Raw genomic sequence first — 14649 nt, 5'->3', positions numbered from 1 at the left:
TCTGGATCTACCCCTTCAAAGGGCTCCAATCACTTGTTCAGATTTTGGTTCTAGATTTCTTTAAGCCACTTTATCAGGTTCTAATAACTCCTGTGGGTTTCCATTTCTGCTGCTGGCTCAAAATTGTACAAATTGGTCAGGGCTGTGTACTGAAGCAAAACTTAAAAATTCTCAAACGTACATACTTAAGACAAATCAGATCAACGCATGGCATTGCAGATGTCTGCTCACACAAATTGTGGCTGCTCTTTCACTTAAAACTGTACAGCTGTTCGGTCTTCCCCTCTTAACCCCGTAGGAAGTACTCTGTAGTTCTTGCAGACTAGACTTTCATCCTTCTGCTGTACAAGAATGGATGTTGGGTCTAAAAACCTTTCCTGCAAAAGTTCTAAAGTACATAGTGATGCCGACATTCAAGCAAAGGTTAGGAAGTTAATGATGGTGCTCTTGCTCCATTCAAGTGAATTTCCTGCATAGTTGTTAATTTCCTGCATTGTGCAGGGGATTAGACTAGATCAGGGGTCTCAAAACTGCAGCTCCAGAGCCGCATGCGGCTCTTTGGTGTGTTGAGGGCTGCTCTCCGAACTTGGTTCGGAGCACCTGCTCTTGCACCCGCTCGCGCCGGCAGCCGGGCTGCGGAGCCAGCGCGCCTGAGAGCGGGCGCGCTGTCTCTCTCCCCCCCCCTCCGGTGTGGAGAATGGCCGAGTCCCCGTTCCCTTGCCCTCAATGGTTGGGAGGCTAAAGCCTCCCCTCCCCTCTAGCCGCGCGATTGCTGGGCAGGCGGCTCGGCGGTTCCTCCCCCCCCCCGCCTATCAGCTGTTGGGTGGGGCGGGCTTCCTTTGGTAGACCTGGCCTCCGGCTGAGTCCTATTGGGAGGCCATGTCTACCCACTGGCTTTCTTGGCGGTAGACCTGGACTCCGAGGAGGGGAAAAAGTCCCCCTTCAGGTCTACCAATTGGCTTCTATGGGCCTCCGGAGGCCAGGTCTACTGCCAAGAAAGCCAATGGGTAGACCTGGCCTCCCAATGGGACTCAGCCGGAGGCCAGGTCTACCAATAGGCTTTTATGGCGGTAGACCAGGCCTCCAGACGAGGACTCCGGACGGGGAAATGGCAGGGACTTACAATTTAATTTTTATCAATAAATAAGATCACTATTAAGTATGATATCAAGTTTTATTCAGTGTACCGATAGTTTAATTAAGACTTAAAACTTTAATTAAAGTTTATTAAGTTAATCAGTGTACCTACCTATATAGTTTAAGTTTAAGAAATTTGGCTCTCAAAAGAAATCTCAATCGTTGTACTGTTGATATTTGGCTCTTTTGACTAATGAGTTTGCCGACCCCTGGACTAGATGACCCTGGTGGTCCCTTCCAACTCTATGATTCTATGAAAAATGGGACTCAGTACTGGCCCCTGTCCTAGTTAGTATTTGTGTAGCAGTGGTATCTTGTTTACAATTGAAACTCCTCAAAACAAGGGATTTTAAATCTTGTACTATACAATGAATGTACAAATAGCACTACAAGCTGAAACATGTTCTAGTCTGATTTTTTCCCTTCCCCCTCTCCATAGGTACTTTCTGTTTGCGTTGAAGAGGACAACATTGTGAACTATGCCACCAACGTTCTCCAGAACCCAGACTTGGGTCTGCGGATGGCCATTCGGAGTAACTTGGCTGGAGCGGAAGAGCTCTTTGCTAGAAAATTTAATACTCTTTTTGCACAGGGAAACTATGCAGAAGCAGCCAAAGTGGCAGCATCTGCACCAAAGGTGAGCAGAGGTGTGGGTGGCGTATAACCTTGGCTGAACTAGCAGCCCTAAATAATACCACAGCATGATTCTTAGGGTGGTAAGAATAGATGCTGGGGAAGCTTTAGTAATTTCCCTATTCAGTTGCCAGAGATGTCCTTATGTGAGCTTGGAATCAATAGTATGTCTCTCTGTCTTGCTATTCAATTGAGCTATTCTCCCCTGCCCCGCCCCCAAATCAAATTGCAGTTCTGCAGTTAGCTCCTGCTTGCAATATTCTACATCCCAGTCCTGGAATCTTTCAACAGTTATTTTACTGACTTTGGAAATGCTTTCTTTGATCAGCTTGACTTATCTAGAGGATGGTTGCAGTTCTCTTCCTTGACTGCTTCATTCGTTTATAAGTACTGATTAGAATTAGGCTCAGGATTAAACTAGAAGCAAATAAAGCTATGGCTTTTTAGTACAGTTACTTATGTAATGTAGTTGGTCTGAGTCTAGGCAGTCGATCTGGATGCAGAACCTATACTTCCATGCTGTTCGAACAGGAGAGCCATTGTTGATTCTTGCATACATAGAAGGGTTCTGCTGGTCATTCTGAAAGTTAAAATGTTATCTTCAGTGAATGCTACTATTGGACGATTAACCTGGAACTGGTCTTCTGTAACATCACTCCCTAACTCCGTTCTTTGTTTGCTGGGCCTTGATGGTCACGTAGACTGGAGTCTTGGGCGGTGGGGGAGGGGGAGGCTAAGTGAAGGTTCTTATGTATTCCAACCACACTGCTTGCAGGCAACCCTAAGCAAATAGTTCCTGTTGAGTTATTCCCAAGTAAATGTGTTTAGGAGTGCTGTCTTATTGTTTGCCCACCAAAACCCAATATGAGTAATTTGTGGCCAACCTGGTTGCAAAATTCTGAAATTACAAGCTGGGTGAGAATGGTTTGCCTTAGAGCTATCCTTGAAGAAGGCTTTTCCAAGTATCTTCCTTTCAATATTAAGGGAATCTTGCGGACAAGTGATACCATCAGAAAGTTCCAGAGCGTACCAGCTCAGCCTGGGCAAGCTTCTCCCTTGCTACAGTACTTTGGAATCCTCCTTGATCAAGGACAACTCAACAAATTTGAGTCTCTGGAACTCTGCCGTCCTGTTCTTCAGCAAGGCCGCAAACAGCTTCTAGAGAAATGGCTAAAGGAGGATAAGGTAGGCAGCTAATGCTTTAAAACCTGTTGCATCTTGGCTTACTTTTACTGGAACAGTTTTAATTGTTCTTGCTGTCTGCATTAGTTTCCTCATCCAGGCAGAAGGATCAGTGGTAATCATTTTCATTAGGAATGTGTCCCTGATGCTCTCTCCAACCCCAATCGAGAGGTCTGCTGACTTTGTAAAACTTAGCTATATTTCTCTAAAGCTTACATTTTACTTATCTACAAAATTTATACCCTGCCTTTCTGCCCTTATTAGGGCCACAGAGGCAGCTAACAGATTAAAAACGCTTCATAAACCATTAAAACCAAATGAGCATATCATTAGAGCCAAGCTAAAACAACAACAATTAAAACATAGGGCAGGAAGAAGGAATCGCTTGAGGGAACACCCAGATGAAACAAAATCTTCACCCTCGGGTGGTAGACGGCAACAGAATGGTGCAGGCGAGTCTCTCTGGGGAGAGATCCAGAGTTCTGATTCCATGGCTGAGAAGGCCCTCTCCCGGGTTGTCACCTGCCTAATCTCAGAAGGTGGTGACACCTGAATCAGGGCCTTGGAAGGTGACTATAGTGGTCAGGTAAGGAATGCATGGTGAAGCCAGCAGAATCTTATAGTTGAAACTACCTTTTGACAAGGTTTTCAGTTGCATTCTTTTATTTTTATCATTAGGTTTCTCTTCAAAGCAGCAAGCTGGATCACTGAAATGAAAATAGGAGTAATGCATCACTTCAGACAGCAATAGGCAATTACAGATTTGCCATAGTGGGAGGAGGGGTAATCAGCACCTGCAGTGGTTGGAGCAATAAGTGCAAAGTGGGGTCCCAGTCCAGTGTAAAATACTAGTAGTTCCATCTTTGACTCTGAAATGTTGTTTCTTATTTCAGCTGGAATGCTCTGAGGAGCTTGGAGACCTAGTAAAGGCAGCTGACCCAACCCTTGCACTTAGTGTTTATCTCCGTGCAAATGTACCAAACAAAGTAATTCAGTGTTTTGCAGAGACTGGTCAATTCCAGAAAATTGTTCTTTATGCCAAAAAGGTACGTGTAGCATTTCCCTGCCCGTGGTATGTGATTGTGTAACCTAAAATTTAACTTACAAGTCAGAATACATACTTGAGTTTTATCTTACCCAGAGATAAGGCAAGGGCTTGGAACATTCTAGTATTAAGTGTAATGTTCTGCAGTCACCTTATTCCACATTTATCACTTAACTGTCTGGTGATCTCTAGAATGTTAGTGGACTGTACTCTTGTGGGCAAAAAAATGCAGCGCAGCACCCTGAGCTTCAAGACATTTCAAGCATTTGAAACTCCTCTGAAATTCCAGGATGCTTAAATGCATTTTCAGCCCTCAAGACAATTTCAGGTGGTCTCTACACAAGCCATTTGTGTCTTCCCCACTTGTTTAAAGATTAATCTCTCTTGTTCTAGATATTTGCATGTGCAGAGAGAACTTTCAGGATTTATGTTACGTCTCAGAACCCTTGAGTCACATACATTAATATAAACCTAACTTGGGCCATGTGATCTAGGTTGCATATCAGGATGCCAAGACAGTGTGTGGAATTTCTTTCACCCTAAAGTGGGGGGGAATGCTTAGTTATGTACAAATTAGCCATGCAGTCATATGCAGAGGCACTCCAGTTTAAGCCTATTGAAGACCAGAGTAATTCTGCATAATATGTTCTGTTGGTAACTTAAGCAAATGTCACAAAGAGAGCCAGCGTGGTTTAGTGGTTAAGCACGGTGGACTCTAATCTGGAGAACTGGGTTTGATTCCCCACTTTTCCACATGACGCCAGCTGGGTGACCTTGGGCCAGTCACAGTTCTAGAGCTCTCTCAGCCTCACCTACCTCACAAGGTGTCTGTTGTGGGGAGAGGAAGGGACGGAGATTATAAAACGTTTTGATTCTCCTTAAAAGGTAGAGAAAATTTGCATATAAAAACCAACTCTTCTTCATGTGAGTATATTTCTGGGTTTTGTTGTTGTTTTTTGGTAGGTTGGCTATACACCAGATTGGGTTTTTCTGTTGAGAAGTGTCATGAGGGTCAGCCCGGATCAGGGCCTTCAGTTTGCCCAGATGTTGGTACAGGATGAAGAGCCACTGGCCAACATTAACCAGGTAAAGAAATAAAATGGCTTTAGCCTGTTCTAATGTATCATTTCTAGAGGATAAGCTTGAATTTCCCTAAAACCCTAATACTGTTAAATGGTGACTTTTTAACATGTAGGGGTTTAGTGTCTGTTGTTGATCTCTTAATCCAGATTATGTGAATGGCTTTGTAGTTCACTGGCTCTTCCAGTCTCTGGTAAACAAATGAGCTGTGCACAGAGAAACTTCAGATCAATAGGAATGAACAGCCAGTGCTCAAATGTACACATAGAAGCTGGCAGTGCTGTTTCCAGCTCAACCTTGTAAGAATAGCCATACTTGAAGCAAAAACCTACTGAGTTGGATAAACTAATCAGAATGTTGAAAAAATAACTTGCAGTATTAATTAAAAGTGTATTTCTGTGCCTGTTTGCTTAGAAATATTGCTATTCAGTAGCCTTCAATAAGGATTGCCTCGTGTAAGACTTCCTGGGTTGAATCCTTATAGCATTGTGAGTTCTAATGTGTGTTGGAAATGAATTTATTGTTACTAAAATACTCATAATACAAATTCTTGAGAAGAAACTAAGACGGTGCTGCTAAACTAAAATATCCGTAACAGTGAACCAAGCACTACTCTATCTATTTATCTAAAATCCGCATGATTATCACTTCCCTCCCTCTCTGAGATTTACACATTGGAGTGTTTTTTTTCCGTCTTTGAAATTGTTACATTCCAGCGAGCGTCCAATTCTTCTGTATTTTTGTCATTATTATAATACGTCAACTTAATTAAAGCATAGGTTACTTTAACCTTATCAAGCCAATTATTTAAAAGGGAATTTCTTAACATTATATTTCCATTTTCTTTTATTGTTGTATTTCTGTTTTCCTTCGTTGTTGTATTCTCATTTATTGATATTACATTTTGGGGACAAAATTGACTTCAGACCTGCAACTTTAAAACCAGCATATGTGGAATTTGCCTATTAGGATTTTCACATTTGGTTTGCTAATATCTGTGTTGTTTGAAGATGGACAGTGATACTTCCAGCATACAGAAAACCAAAAATAGCTTCATAGCACATCTCTGACAAGCCATTCCTGTCTGCTTTAGATTGTAGATGTATTCATGGAGAATAGCTTAATTCAGCAGTGCACCTCCTTCTTGTTGGATGCTCTGAAAAATAACCGTCCTGCTGAAGGGCACCTTCAGACCCGTCTGCTTGAGATGAACCTCATTCATGCTCCACAGGTAACTTTTCTTCATCCCAGGGGTGGTTTTTTGCATTCCAAGAGGGAGGTTGTTTCCCCAAGTACAGACAAAACAGCTGCAAATTCACACAAAAACAGTGCGTCAAGAATGCAAGTTGGCAGAAGGAAATGCCAGCTATATAATCTATTTTAAAATTTGACAGGAACATGCCAAAGCTGCTTAAACAAATAAATATACTTCGGATTCCTTGGCACTAGCATATGAACGCTATTTCCCCCCCGAAATTCCTGAAATGTTGGGTTGCTCATTGGAATAGTGGCAGTACATAATAAATATTGAAAGCTCTTTCATACAGAGAGTATTCCCCTTTCCCCCCTTTGTACAATCAGTTAGCAGTTACTTCCGTTCAGGATCCTTTCAGCCTTCCCTGCAACTGCAGTTCCCTTGGCTTTTTATGTAACAGTTGAACTCTGCAGTGGGTTAAAACAGATCTAGGCATATGCATAGGATGGTTCAAATCTAGAGGTGGATTGAATTGAACATACCATTCTTCAAGGGATTGGAACAAGGAATAATGCAATTAGAAAAAAAAAACCCATAATGCATTTCTAGTGCTTTTCTAAGGTATGGAACAAAACAAGAACCTCCGAAGGTGTGTTTGAAATGGTTTATTTGGGCCCAGTGTGTCTTCATTTGGGGCATGGCTTTTCTGCTCTACACTGCAGGGGAGAATCACAAACCACCACATCCACCCAGCCCTGGGCCCTAGCCAGGCTGGGGTAGAGAGGTCTTTCTTAATCTCGGCTGCAGACAAACCTCATGAATGATACCCAGTAAGTGGGGTCTTTTTAAAAAAAACTGGGTTTAATTCATATTGCAGTAGTATATTTTGGTGACTTCACAAAATTTGTTGTGATACTTTCAGGTAGAATTTCATCAGTGTATGTTTAAGAGCACTAAAAAGTTTCCTCGCACGCATGTCTTCGTATGATTCCTTGATCACTTGGCTACTTCCTCTAGGTTGCAGATGCCATCCTGGGAAATCAGATGTTTACACACTATGATCGTGCCCACATTGCCCAACTTTGTGAGAAGGCAGGCTTGTTGCAGAGAGCCCTGGAACACTACACTGATCTCTACGACATCAAGCGTGCGGTTGTTCATACCCATCTCTTGAACCCAGAGGTAAGATAAGTGTGCATGCTCAGCTGCAACTTAACTGTCTAGCTTTCTTAGTGCAGGAGAGGTTATCTCCTTGGTTGTGTGCTGGTGTCCTCTTGACTTAAACATGCTCCATGCTCTCTCATCCTGCTCCAGTTTCTAGCCTCGGTTTCAGTGAGCTTGTTAGCAAATCGTTTCTGGTTCTGCAGTCTTGTCCCAAGGGTGACAAACTCAGTTTTATTGAATATCCTGCTTCCTGCCCAAAGCCTGCTGATTCAGAGGCTACACCCATAACTGCTTGGCCAAAACTGAGGTTTTTTTTTTTTTTTGCGCAGCCGTCATGTTTCTGTTTATAGCATGAATTCTTTCATACCTCCCTAACACCCCTCTTTGCCCAGTGCAGGGGCTTTCAGAATGTGATCCCAGAATTCCTCCCCCACCTCCAAGGAAAGGATTCAACTTGGACAGTAACAGTATAATAATGAGCATATTCAAAGTTACTCTGGTTTCAGAGCCATTGTGAGGTTTCTTACATCTGCAGTTAAGAACAAGGTTTCCAAACTAATCCTATCACTAATCATTCCCCACCCCACAACTCATTTTAAACATCATGCATACTTTTCTCCCTGTGCCATCTCCCTATGGAGGAGGAGAAGAAGAAGAAGAGTTGGTTTTTATATGCCGACTTTCTGTACCACTTAAGGAAGAATCAAACCGACTTACAATCACCTTCCCTCCTGCAACAGACACCTTGTGAGATAGGTGGGACTGAGAGAGCTCTTAATAGAACTGTGACTGGCCCAAGGTCACCCAGCTGGCTTCATGTATAGGAGTGGGGAAAACAAACCGGTTCACCAGATTAGCATCCGCCGCTCATGTGGAGGAGTGGGAAATCGAACCCGGTTCTCCAGATCAGAGTCCACCGCTCCAAACCACCGCTCTTAACCACTACACCATGCTGGCTCTCCTTTAGTAGTATTACTGTTACGTCTGTCTGGCCTCTACCTATCAGTTCAGTTCCTTTGTTGTTGCTTACTGATCTAAAATTATAGGGGTAGCTGAAGCAATTTTGGCCTGTTCTTGTTGGCTCCAAGTCATACCTGCCAAATCCTCTGCAAAAGACAGACGTGGCAATATTCTACTCTCAGTTCTTATCACAGCTTGAGACTCATGCAGTTAGTCTTGAGACTGAGGAGTCCATCTGCCCCCTCCACCACCCTTTGCTTATTAAAGACACTTTGTTGTGAAGATATGTGTAATTTGTACATCGTTTCCTGGGTATATGGCAAACTGTCAAGGCTTAAGAGTCTACATTTGACACCCCCGGGTCTATTTTTCCTGCAGTTATGTAGCTGTTCAAGCCTGGGAATCTAGTTCAACAGTGTTAAAAGTTGACCTAGACGAATAGCACAGTTGCCCTTGATGCATTACTAGGCCCCTGAATGACCGAGCAACAAGCAGTTTCTTGAGCTTTTCTGTGTAGGACCCAGGTTCAAATCCTTACTGTGCCATAAAGCTCACTGAGTGACCTTGGGCCACTCCATCTGACCTACCTGTTAGGGTGGCTGTAAAGACTAGGAAGGGGGAGCCATACAAACTTCTCCAAATTCCTTGGAAGAACAGTGTGGGTGTGAGCCTTCAATACCTTAAAGGAAGCATAAGATCAGAGTTGAATAAAATATAAGCTGCCACTCAGAAGACATAAAGCCTTTTTCTTATTCACTACTACAATGAATGTAGCCAGAAGAATCTGAGAAGTATGCATTTGAACTCAGTCCCATTATTTTTTATATGTAGTGTCTTCTGTTATGGGTTAAAACTGGATCCTATTGAGGCACCAATTAAAGGAAGCTTTCGGCCCTTACCTGTCAAGCATAAATTACTGGGAATTATGTAACTTTGTGGGAGGGCTGTATCTTAATAGCAGATCACCTGCTTTGCATGTATAAGGTCCCAGGTTCAGTCCTTAGCACCTTCTGTTTAAAGGATCTCTGGTGACAGATCTTGGAGAAGGCCCTTCTGTGCCTGAGAGCCACTGCCGGTCAGAGTAGACAACGTTGTTATTTAGGGACCAGTGGTCTGACTTTGCACAAGCTGCTTCATACGTAGGTAGGGTTTTATATTCAAGCTCAAATACTAGTGGGTGTTGGCTAATGTCACTTCATTTTGTGAACCTTTATTTTGTCTCTTATCTTTTAGTGGCTGGTGAACTTCTTTGGCTCTCTCTCGGTTGAAGATTCTGTGGAATGCTTACGTGCCATGCTGTCGGCCAACATCCGACAAAACCTGCAGCTGTGTGTGCAAGTAGCTTCCAAATACCACGAGCAGTTGGGCACCCAGTCTCTTGTGGAGCTCTTTGAATCCTTCAAAAGTTATGAAGGTATGGATTGGAACTCTCAATAGCAGCACTTGTGTGTAATAACAATGCTTTGTTGGAGACTCCATGCAAACTATTCAGAGCTGCATGTACCCCATCCAAGCACAGAAAATGCGAAATAGGCTTTTCTTAAAACAGTGTCTCACACCAAATGGGCTTTAGGGAGAGGCCAAGGCACATTAGACAACTGCCAAATACTTCATCAATTAGCATACTCAGGCATGAACGGCCCAACGGGGGCTTTATACATGGCCTTTGTTGACTTAGCCAAAGCCTTCGATTCCATCGACAGAGAAAGGTTATGGGGGAAACTGGCAATGACCAACATCGATAAAAGATTGTTTCTGCTTAAGGAGCTCCACTCTGATACATACGCAAAAATTAGGGTGGGTACTTCAGGTTCATTAACAAATGAAATTTATACAGGGAAGGGAGTTAAACAGGGGTGTGTTCTTGCGCCCCTCCTCTTTAACCTGTATATCAATGACATCGTACCAAAGCTAACAGATCCTGCTTCTGTCCCCCCATCTGTAGGCAAGCAAAAAAATTCAATTTTGTTGTACGTAGATGACATGGCTCTGCTATCTTTAAGCAGAGTTGGTTTAAAAAGGCTCCTTAATAACCTGGGAGAGTATTGTAGTGAAGAAAAGCATACGATCAATTATTCCAAAACCAAGGTTGTGGCCTTCAGGAAAAGACCTAAAAAGTTTCCCTGGAGTATACAAGGACACCAGATTGAGCAATGTAAACATTTTAAATACTTGGGCATCACATTCAGTGAAACTCTGAATTGGAACGCTCACCTCTCAATCATTAAGTCCTCAGCCTTAAAGACCATAAGAGCTATTAGGAGATTTTATTACACCAGGGGTGGATTCCTTATAGACCCGGCTCTTAAGCTTTACATTAGTAAGATCATTCCTCACTTATTGTATGGCATTGAAATATGGGGGTGGAAAGAACAAACTTTATCCAACTTGGAAGTCACTCAGAATATGTTCATGAGGCGCATCTGGGCTTTACCAAAAGGAACACCAGCAGCCCTTATGAGGGCAGAACTTGGACTCCCCTCAATGAAAGCTCGAGCTCAGTTCATAATCCTGAAACCAGTGAAAAAATATAACTTAAAAAACACTGATTCAGTCAGTAAAAGCAGTTTTCACCTACTGCAAAATAGGGATATTGAGCAATCCAAATACCTTGGTAATATCATCTCCCATTTTTCCATCCAAATGATATGCTCCAGTCTTCAGGGAGCAATTCAGAACTACGAGGTTGGATTTATAAAGAAGATGCTTCAATCGATAACCATCTAGTTGCCCATACAAAATTCGTCCCATGGTTTAAACTGATTAAAAAAGACCATTTCAGAGCCTCATATTTGGCAGATATTACAGCATACAGCCTCAGAGCAGCCCTCACATCGTTACATTTTCAAACCATGCCCACGGAGCTCCTTGCAGGCTGTTCTTTTAAAATACCACTGGCTCAACGCATTTGTTTATACGGGGCTTCAGTGGAAGATCTCCCCCATTATGTCCTGGCCTGCCTTTTATATACTGAGCCCTGGAACAAGTTTCTAGCAAACATTCTTTTAGGGTCACAATTGTCATCTGATGCTGACAGATTAATCTATTTGTTGTCAGATAGGGACCCATATATTTCCAAAAGATTGGCACTGTATGGTCTGGCGGCCAAGAAAATTAGGGAAAAGCAAACTATGAAGGGTGGCAAAGTTGGTTAGAGTCGACCGGGCGTATTTTATTTTTTTAATTTTTGTATTCTTTTAACGTTTCTGGTTCTGCCTATTTTAACCTGTTACTATACTGTTTTAGATTGTAATGGCCTTATACAATAAACTTGACTTGACTAAAACAGTGTCTGGCCTATAAGGCTGTAAACATAATTTTGAAAGCACGTGGGTAGTGCTTCGTTCATGAGAAGCAAGAATAAGTCTGAAGGCAGGGCTTTGGGGTGGTGGGCAGAATTAGTAGCAGAAGCAGAATGTGTTCAACAAACTTGTTAAATGCACATAACTTTGCTAAAACTCAGCAGCAAAAACTAGGGATTTGCTAAAAGAACAAAATAATCCTGTGGGAAATTAAGGCCTTGTGACTCTTGATAGCTAGTATGTCTCTAAGTACATAATGCTTAAAGCTGCTGTCTAAATACCCTGGACTTTATGTATTCCATTTATGATGATCTTTGTTTAAAGCTGTTAACTTGGTCTGTTTTTAGGGAGCTCTCAGTTGGGCTCTGGTTTTTGTTGTTGTTGTTGTTGCTACTCCTGTTCCTGAAGAAAGATTTCTCCTCTCAAAAAGATGACTTCCCAATGTTCTTCCATGCTTTCTAGGGTTATTCTATTTTCTTGGCTCAATTGTCAACTTCAGTCAGGACCCAGATGTTCACTTCAAATATATTCAGGCTGCCTGCAAGACTGGCCAAATCAAAGAGGTAGAGAGGATCTGCCGGGAAAGCAATTGCTATAATCCTGAAAGGGTGAAAAATTTCCTGAAGGTAAGGTTTCTGAAGGCCAAGTTGTGTTAAATGAGACAGAATGGTGGTGGTTTCCTCAGTGTTAGAACTGACGGATTTCACAGTTGCAGGAACTTCTTAGATTTAGTTGGATATATTGGGGAGGGAATGATGATGGTTGCAGCCTTTATAGCAAGGGTTGGCCATAGTAGCTACATTAGATATTGCCTGTGAAATCAGAAGGGAGAACCCTGTAGAGAATGACAGGGGAAATGCCCTAGATAGAAATGCTTTGGGGTGGAGAACCAACAGCCTTGAGAATCACGCTGAGGTGGTGCTTGAAAAATATAACTGTGGGAAAAGGCTGGAAGGGATGCCAATATCTGAGGACATGACTTTAAGGAAGACTCACTAGAAGATGAAGAACTAGGTGTGCATGCATGCACACCCCATCATCTTGGATAATTCTGCTTCGTTACATTCCCATTTTCTCTCCGCTTGTACAGGAAGCCAAGCTCACAGACCAGCTTCCCCTCATAATTGTTTGTGACAGATTTGACTTTGTTCACGATCTAGTTCTGTATCTGTATCGGAACAACCTACAGAAATACATTGAGATCTATGTTCAAAAGGTAAGCACAATTGTTTAAGCAGTATTACCTAAAAATACGGGCACCCTTAAAATGATATAATACAAGTTTTTGCCACTCTGCTAAATGTTCAGCACAAAAGGAATTTTCATCTATTGGGCCAAAGGAGTACTCTAAATAGGTTTTGGACCCAGTGAAAATACCGTTTATATTGCTTTGGGTTTGGATGACGGTAGCCTGTAATTGCCTCTTTGGATAAGAGTAATGGAAGTAGCGTTTATATGGTATGTTTTGACTGTCCAGTAGCTCGGCTAAACATTTTGTGTTATATAGAATTTGCTCATTTCTTAAAAGCCCTGAAACTAAGGATACCAACTTGTTCCAGGTAAACCCAAGCCGTATTCCTGCAGTGGTCGGAGGGCTTCTGGATGTTGATTGTTCAGAAGATGTCATTAAGAACTTGATCATGGTGGTTAGGGGCCAGTTCTCAACAGACGAATTGGTAGCTGAAGTAGAGAAAAGAAATAGGTAAGGATGAGCATGATGATGGTGGTGGAGGTGCTTACTGTGGCTCTGAATATTTGTTTCTAGAACTTCTTATGCCACCACCTGTAGAATCGAGTTGGAAAGGATGTAATCTTTAAAAGCCACATTTTTACAGGATCAGGTGTGGTCTTCCACCAGAGGCATTCACTTGAGAGGGGATCCACTTACTTTGCCCATCTAGATAATAAAACCAAGATTGAGTCTTTCCATATTAACTAGCGTATGGAATAGAACTCCTTTTCTTGATAGTTCCTTAGTGCCTGTATTTTCATAGCTGCTTCTTTCTGTGACCAGGTTAATATATTTTATTTATATCCTACTTTTCTTCCCAGTGGGGACCCATAGTGGCTTATCACGTGATTCTCCCTTTCTCCACCTCACCTTTTACAGCCCTGTGAGGTAGGTTAAGCTGAGATAGTGTGACAGGCCCCAGGTAACCCAGTGAGCTTCTGGGACAGAGCAAAGATTTGAACCTAGTTCTCCCAGGTTTTAGTCCAGCACTCTAACAACTATGCCATGTCAGCTCTCTAATAGTGTTAGAGTGCAATATATTTCTGAGAGGAGTAGAATTTAAAGGTTCTTGCTTTCCAGCCAACCTAGCAAGCTGTTTGTTTGTTTTTTTTGTTCAAGGCTGAAGCTACTGCTACCATGGCTTGAGTCCCGAATTCATGAAGGCTGCGAAGAACCAGCAACGCACAATGCGCTGGCCAAAATCTACATTGACAGCAACAATAACCCAGAGCGCTTCCTGCGTGAGAACCCCTTCTACGACAGCTGTGTTGTAGGCAAATACTGCGAGAAGAGGGACCCCCACTTGGCCTGTGTTGCTTATGAGAGGGGGCAGTGTGACCTGGAGCTTATAAAGGTTAGCAGAACTTCAATTTTCTTGGATATGAATATACAGAGATGTATTTGTACAAGAAAACTGCTGTAAAAACACCGTCGTACATGTAAAGAACTTCAGTGGGCAAAGCAGTTTCTCTAAATCAGCACTTCTCAAACTGGATTGTAGGCTTTCTTGGAAAGGTATTGGGGCTTCTCAGTGAGAAGCCCAGTAATGGCTGACAAGCTGCCTTCATGATTAAAACTTTCTGGAAGGAAACCTTATCCACTACTTTGAATATTCCCTTATGCTATACATGGAAGCACTGGCTTTGTTCTTGATTGTATACTTGGTTCACATGATGCACGAGTTAACTTCTAGAGGCCAGGACCTAGCATGAAGTGTGGT

At 42.5% G+C, this 14649-nt stretch overlaps 1 protein-coding gene across 4 annotated transcripts in view; it reads left to right on the top strand.

The window, feature by feature from the left end:
- Positions 1-14649, top strand: part of CLTCL1 (clathrin heavy chain like 1) — a 55234-nt gene that overhangs the window by 22115 nt on the left and 18470 nt on the right. For all 4 annotated transcript variants that reach the window (XM_056859918.1, XM_056859917.1, XM_056859920.1 and 1 more), the window contains exons 7-17: positions 1577-1774; positions 2755-2955; positions 3846-3998; positions 4961-5083; positions 6171-6308; positions 7290-7454; positions 9630-9810; positions 12161-12324; positions 12789-12914; positions 13258-13400; positions 14049-14283. In XM_056859918.1, coding sequence (XP_056715896.1) covers positions 1577-1774; positions 2755-2955; positions 3846-3998; positions 4961-5083; positions 6171-6308; positions 7290-7454; positions 9630-9810; positions 12161-12324; positions 12789-12914; positions 13258-13400; positions 14049-14283 — 1827 coding nt within the window. The remainder of the gene's footprint in view (positions 1-1576; positions 1775-2754; positions 2956-3845; positions 3999-4960; positions 5084-6170; positions 6309-7289; positions 7455-9629; positions 9811-12160; positions 12325-12788; positions 12915-13257; positions 13401-14048; positions 14284-14649) is intronic.

This window comes from Euleptes europaea, chromosome 13 (assembly GCF_029931775.1).
Source record: "Euleptes europaea isolate rEulEur1 chromosome 13, rEulEur1.hap1, whole genome shotgun sequence".
Taxonomy (NCBI): domain Eukaryota; kingdom Metazoa; phylum Chordata; class Lepidosauria; order Squamata; family Sphaerodactylidae; genus Euleptes; species Euleptes europaea.
The sequence above is the reverse complement of the archived record's forward strand: the minus strand, read 5'-3'. Positions and strand labels throughout refer to the sequence as shown.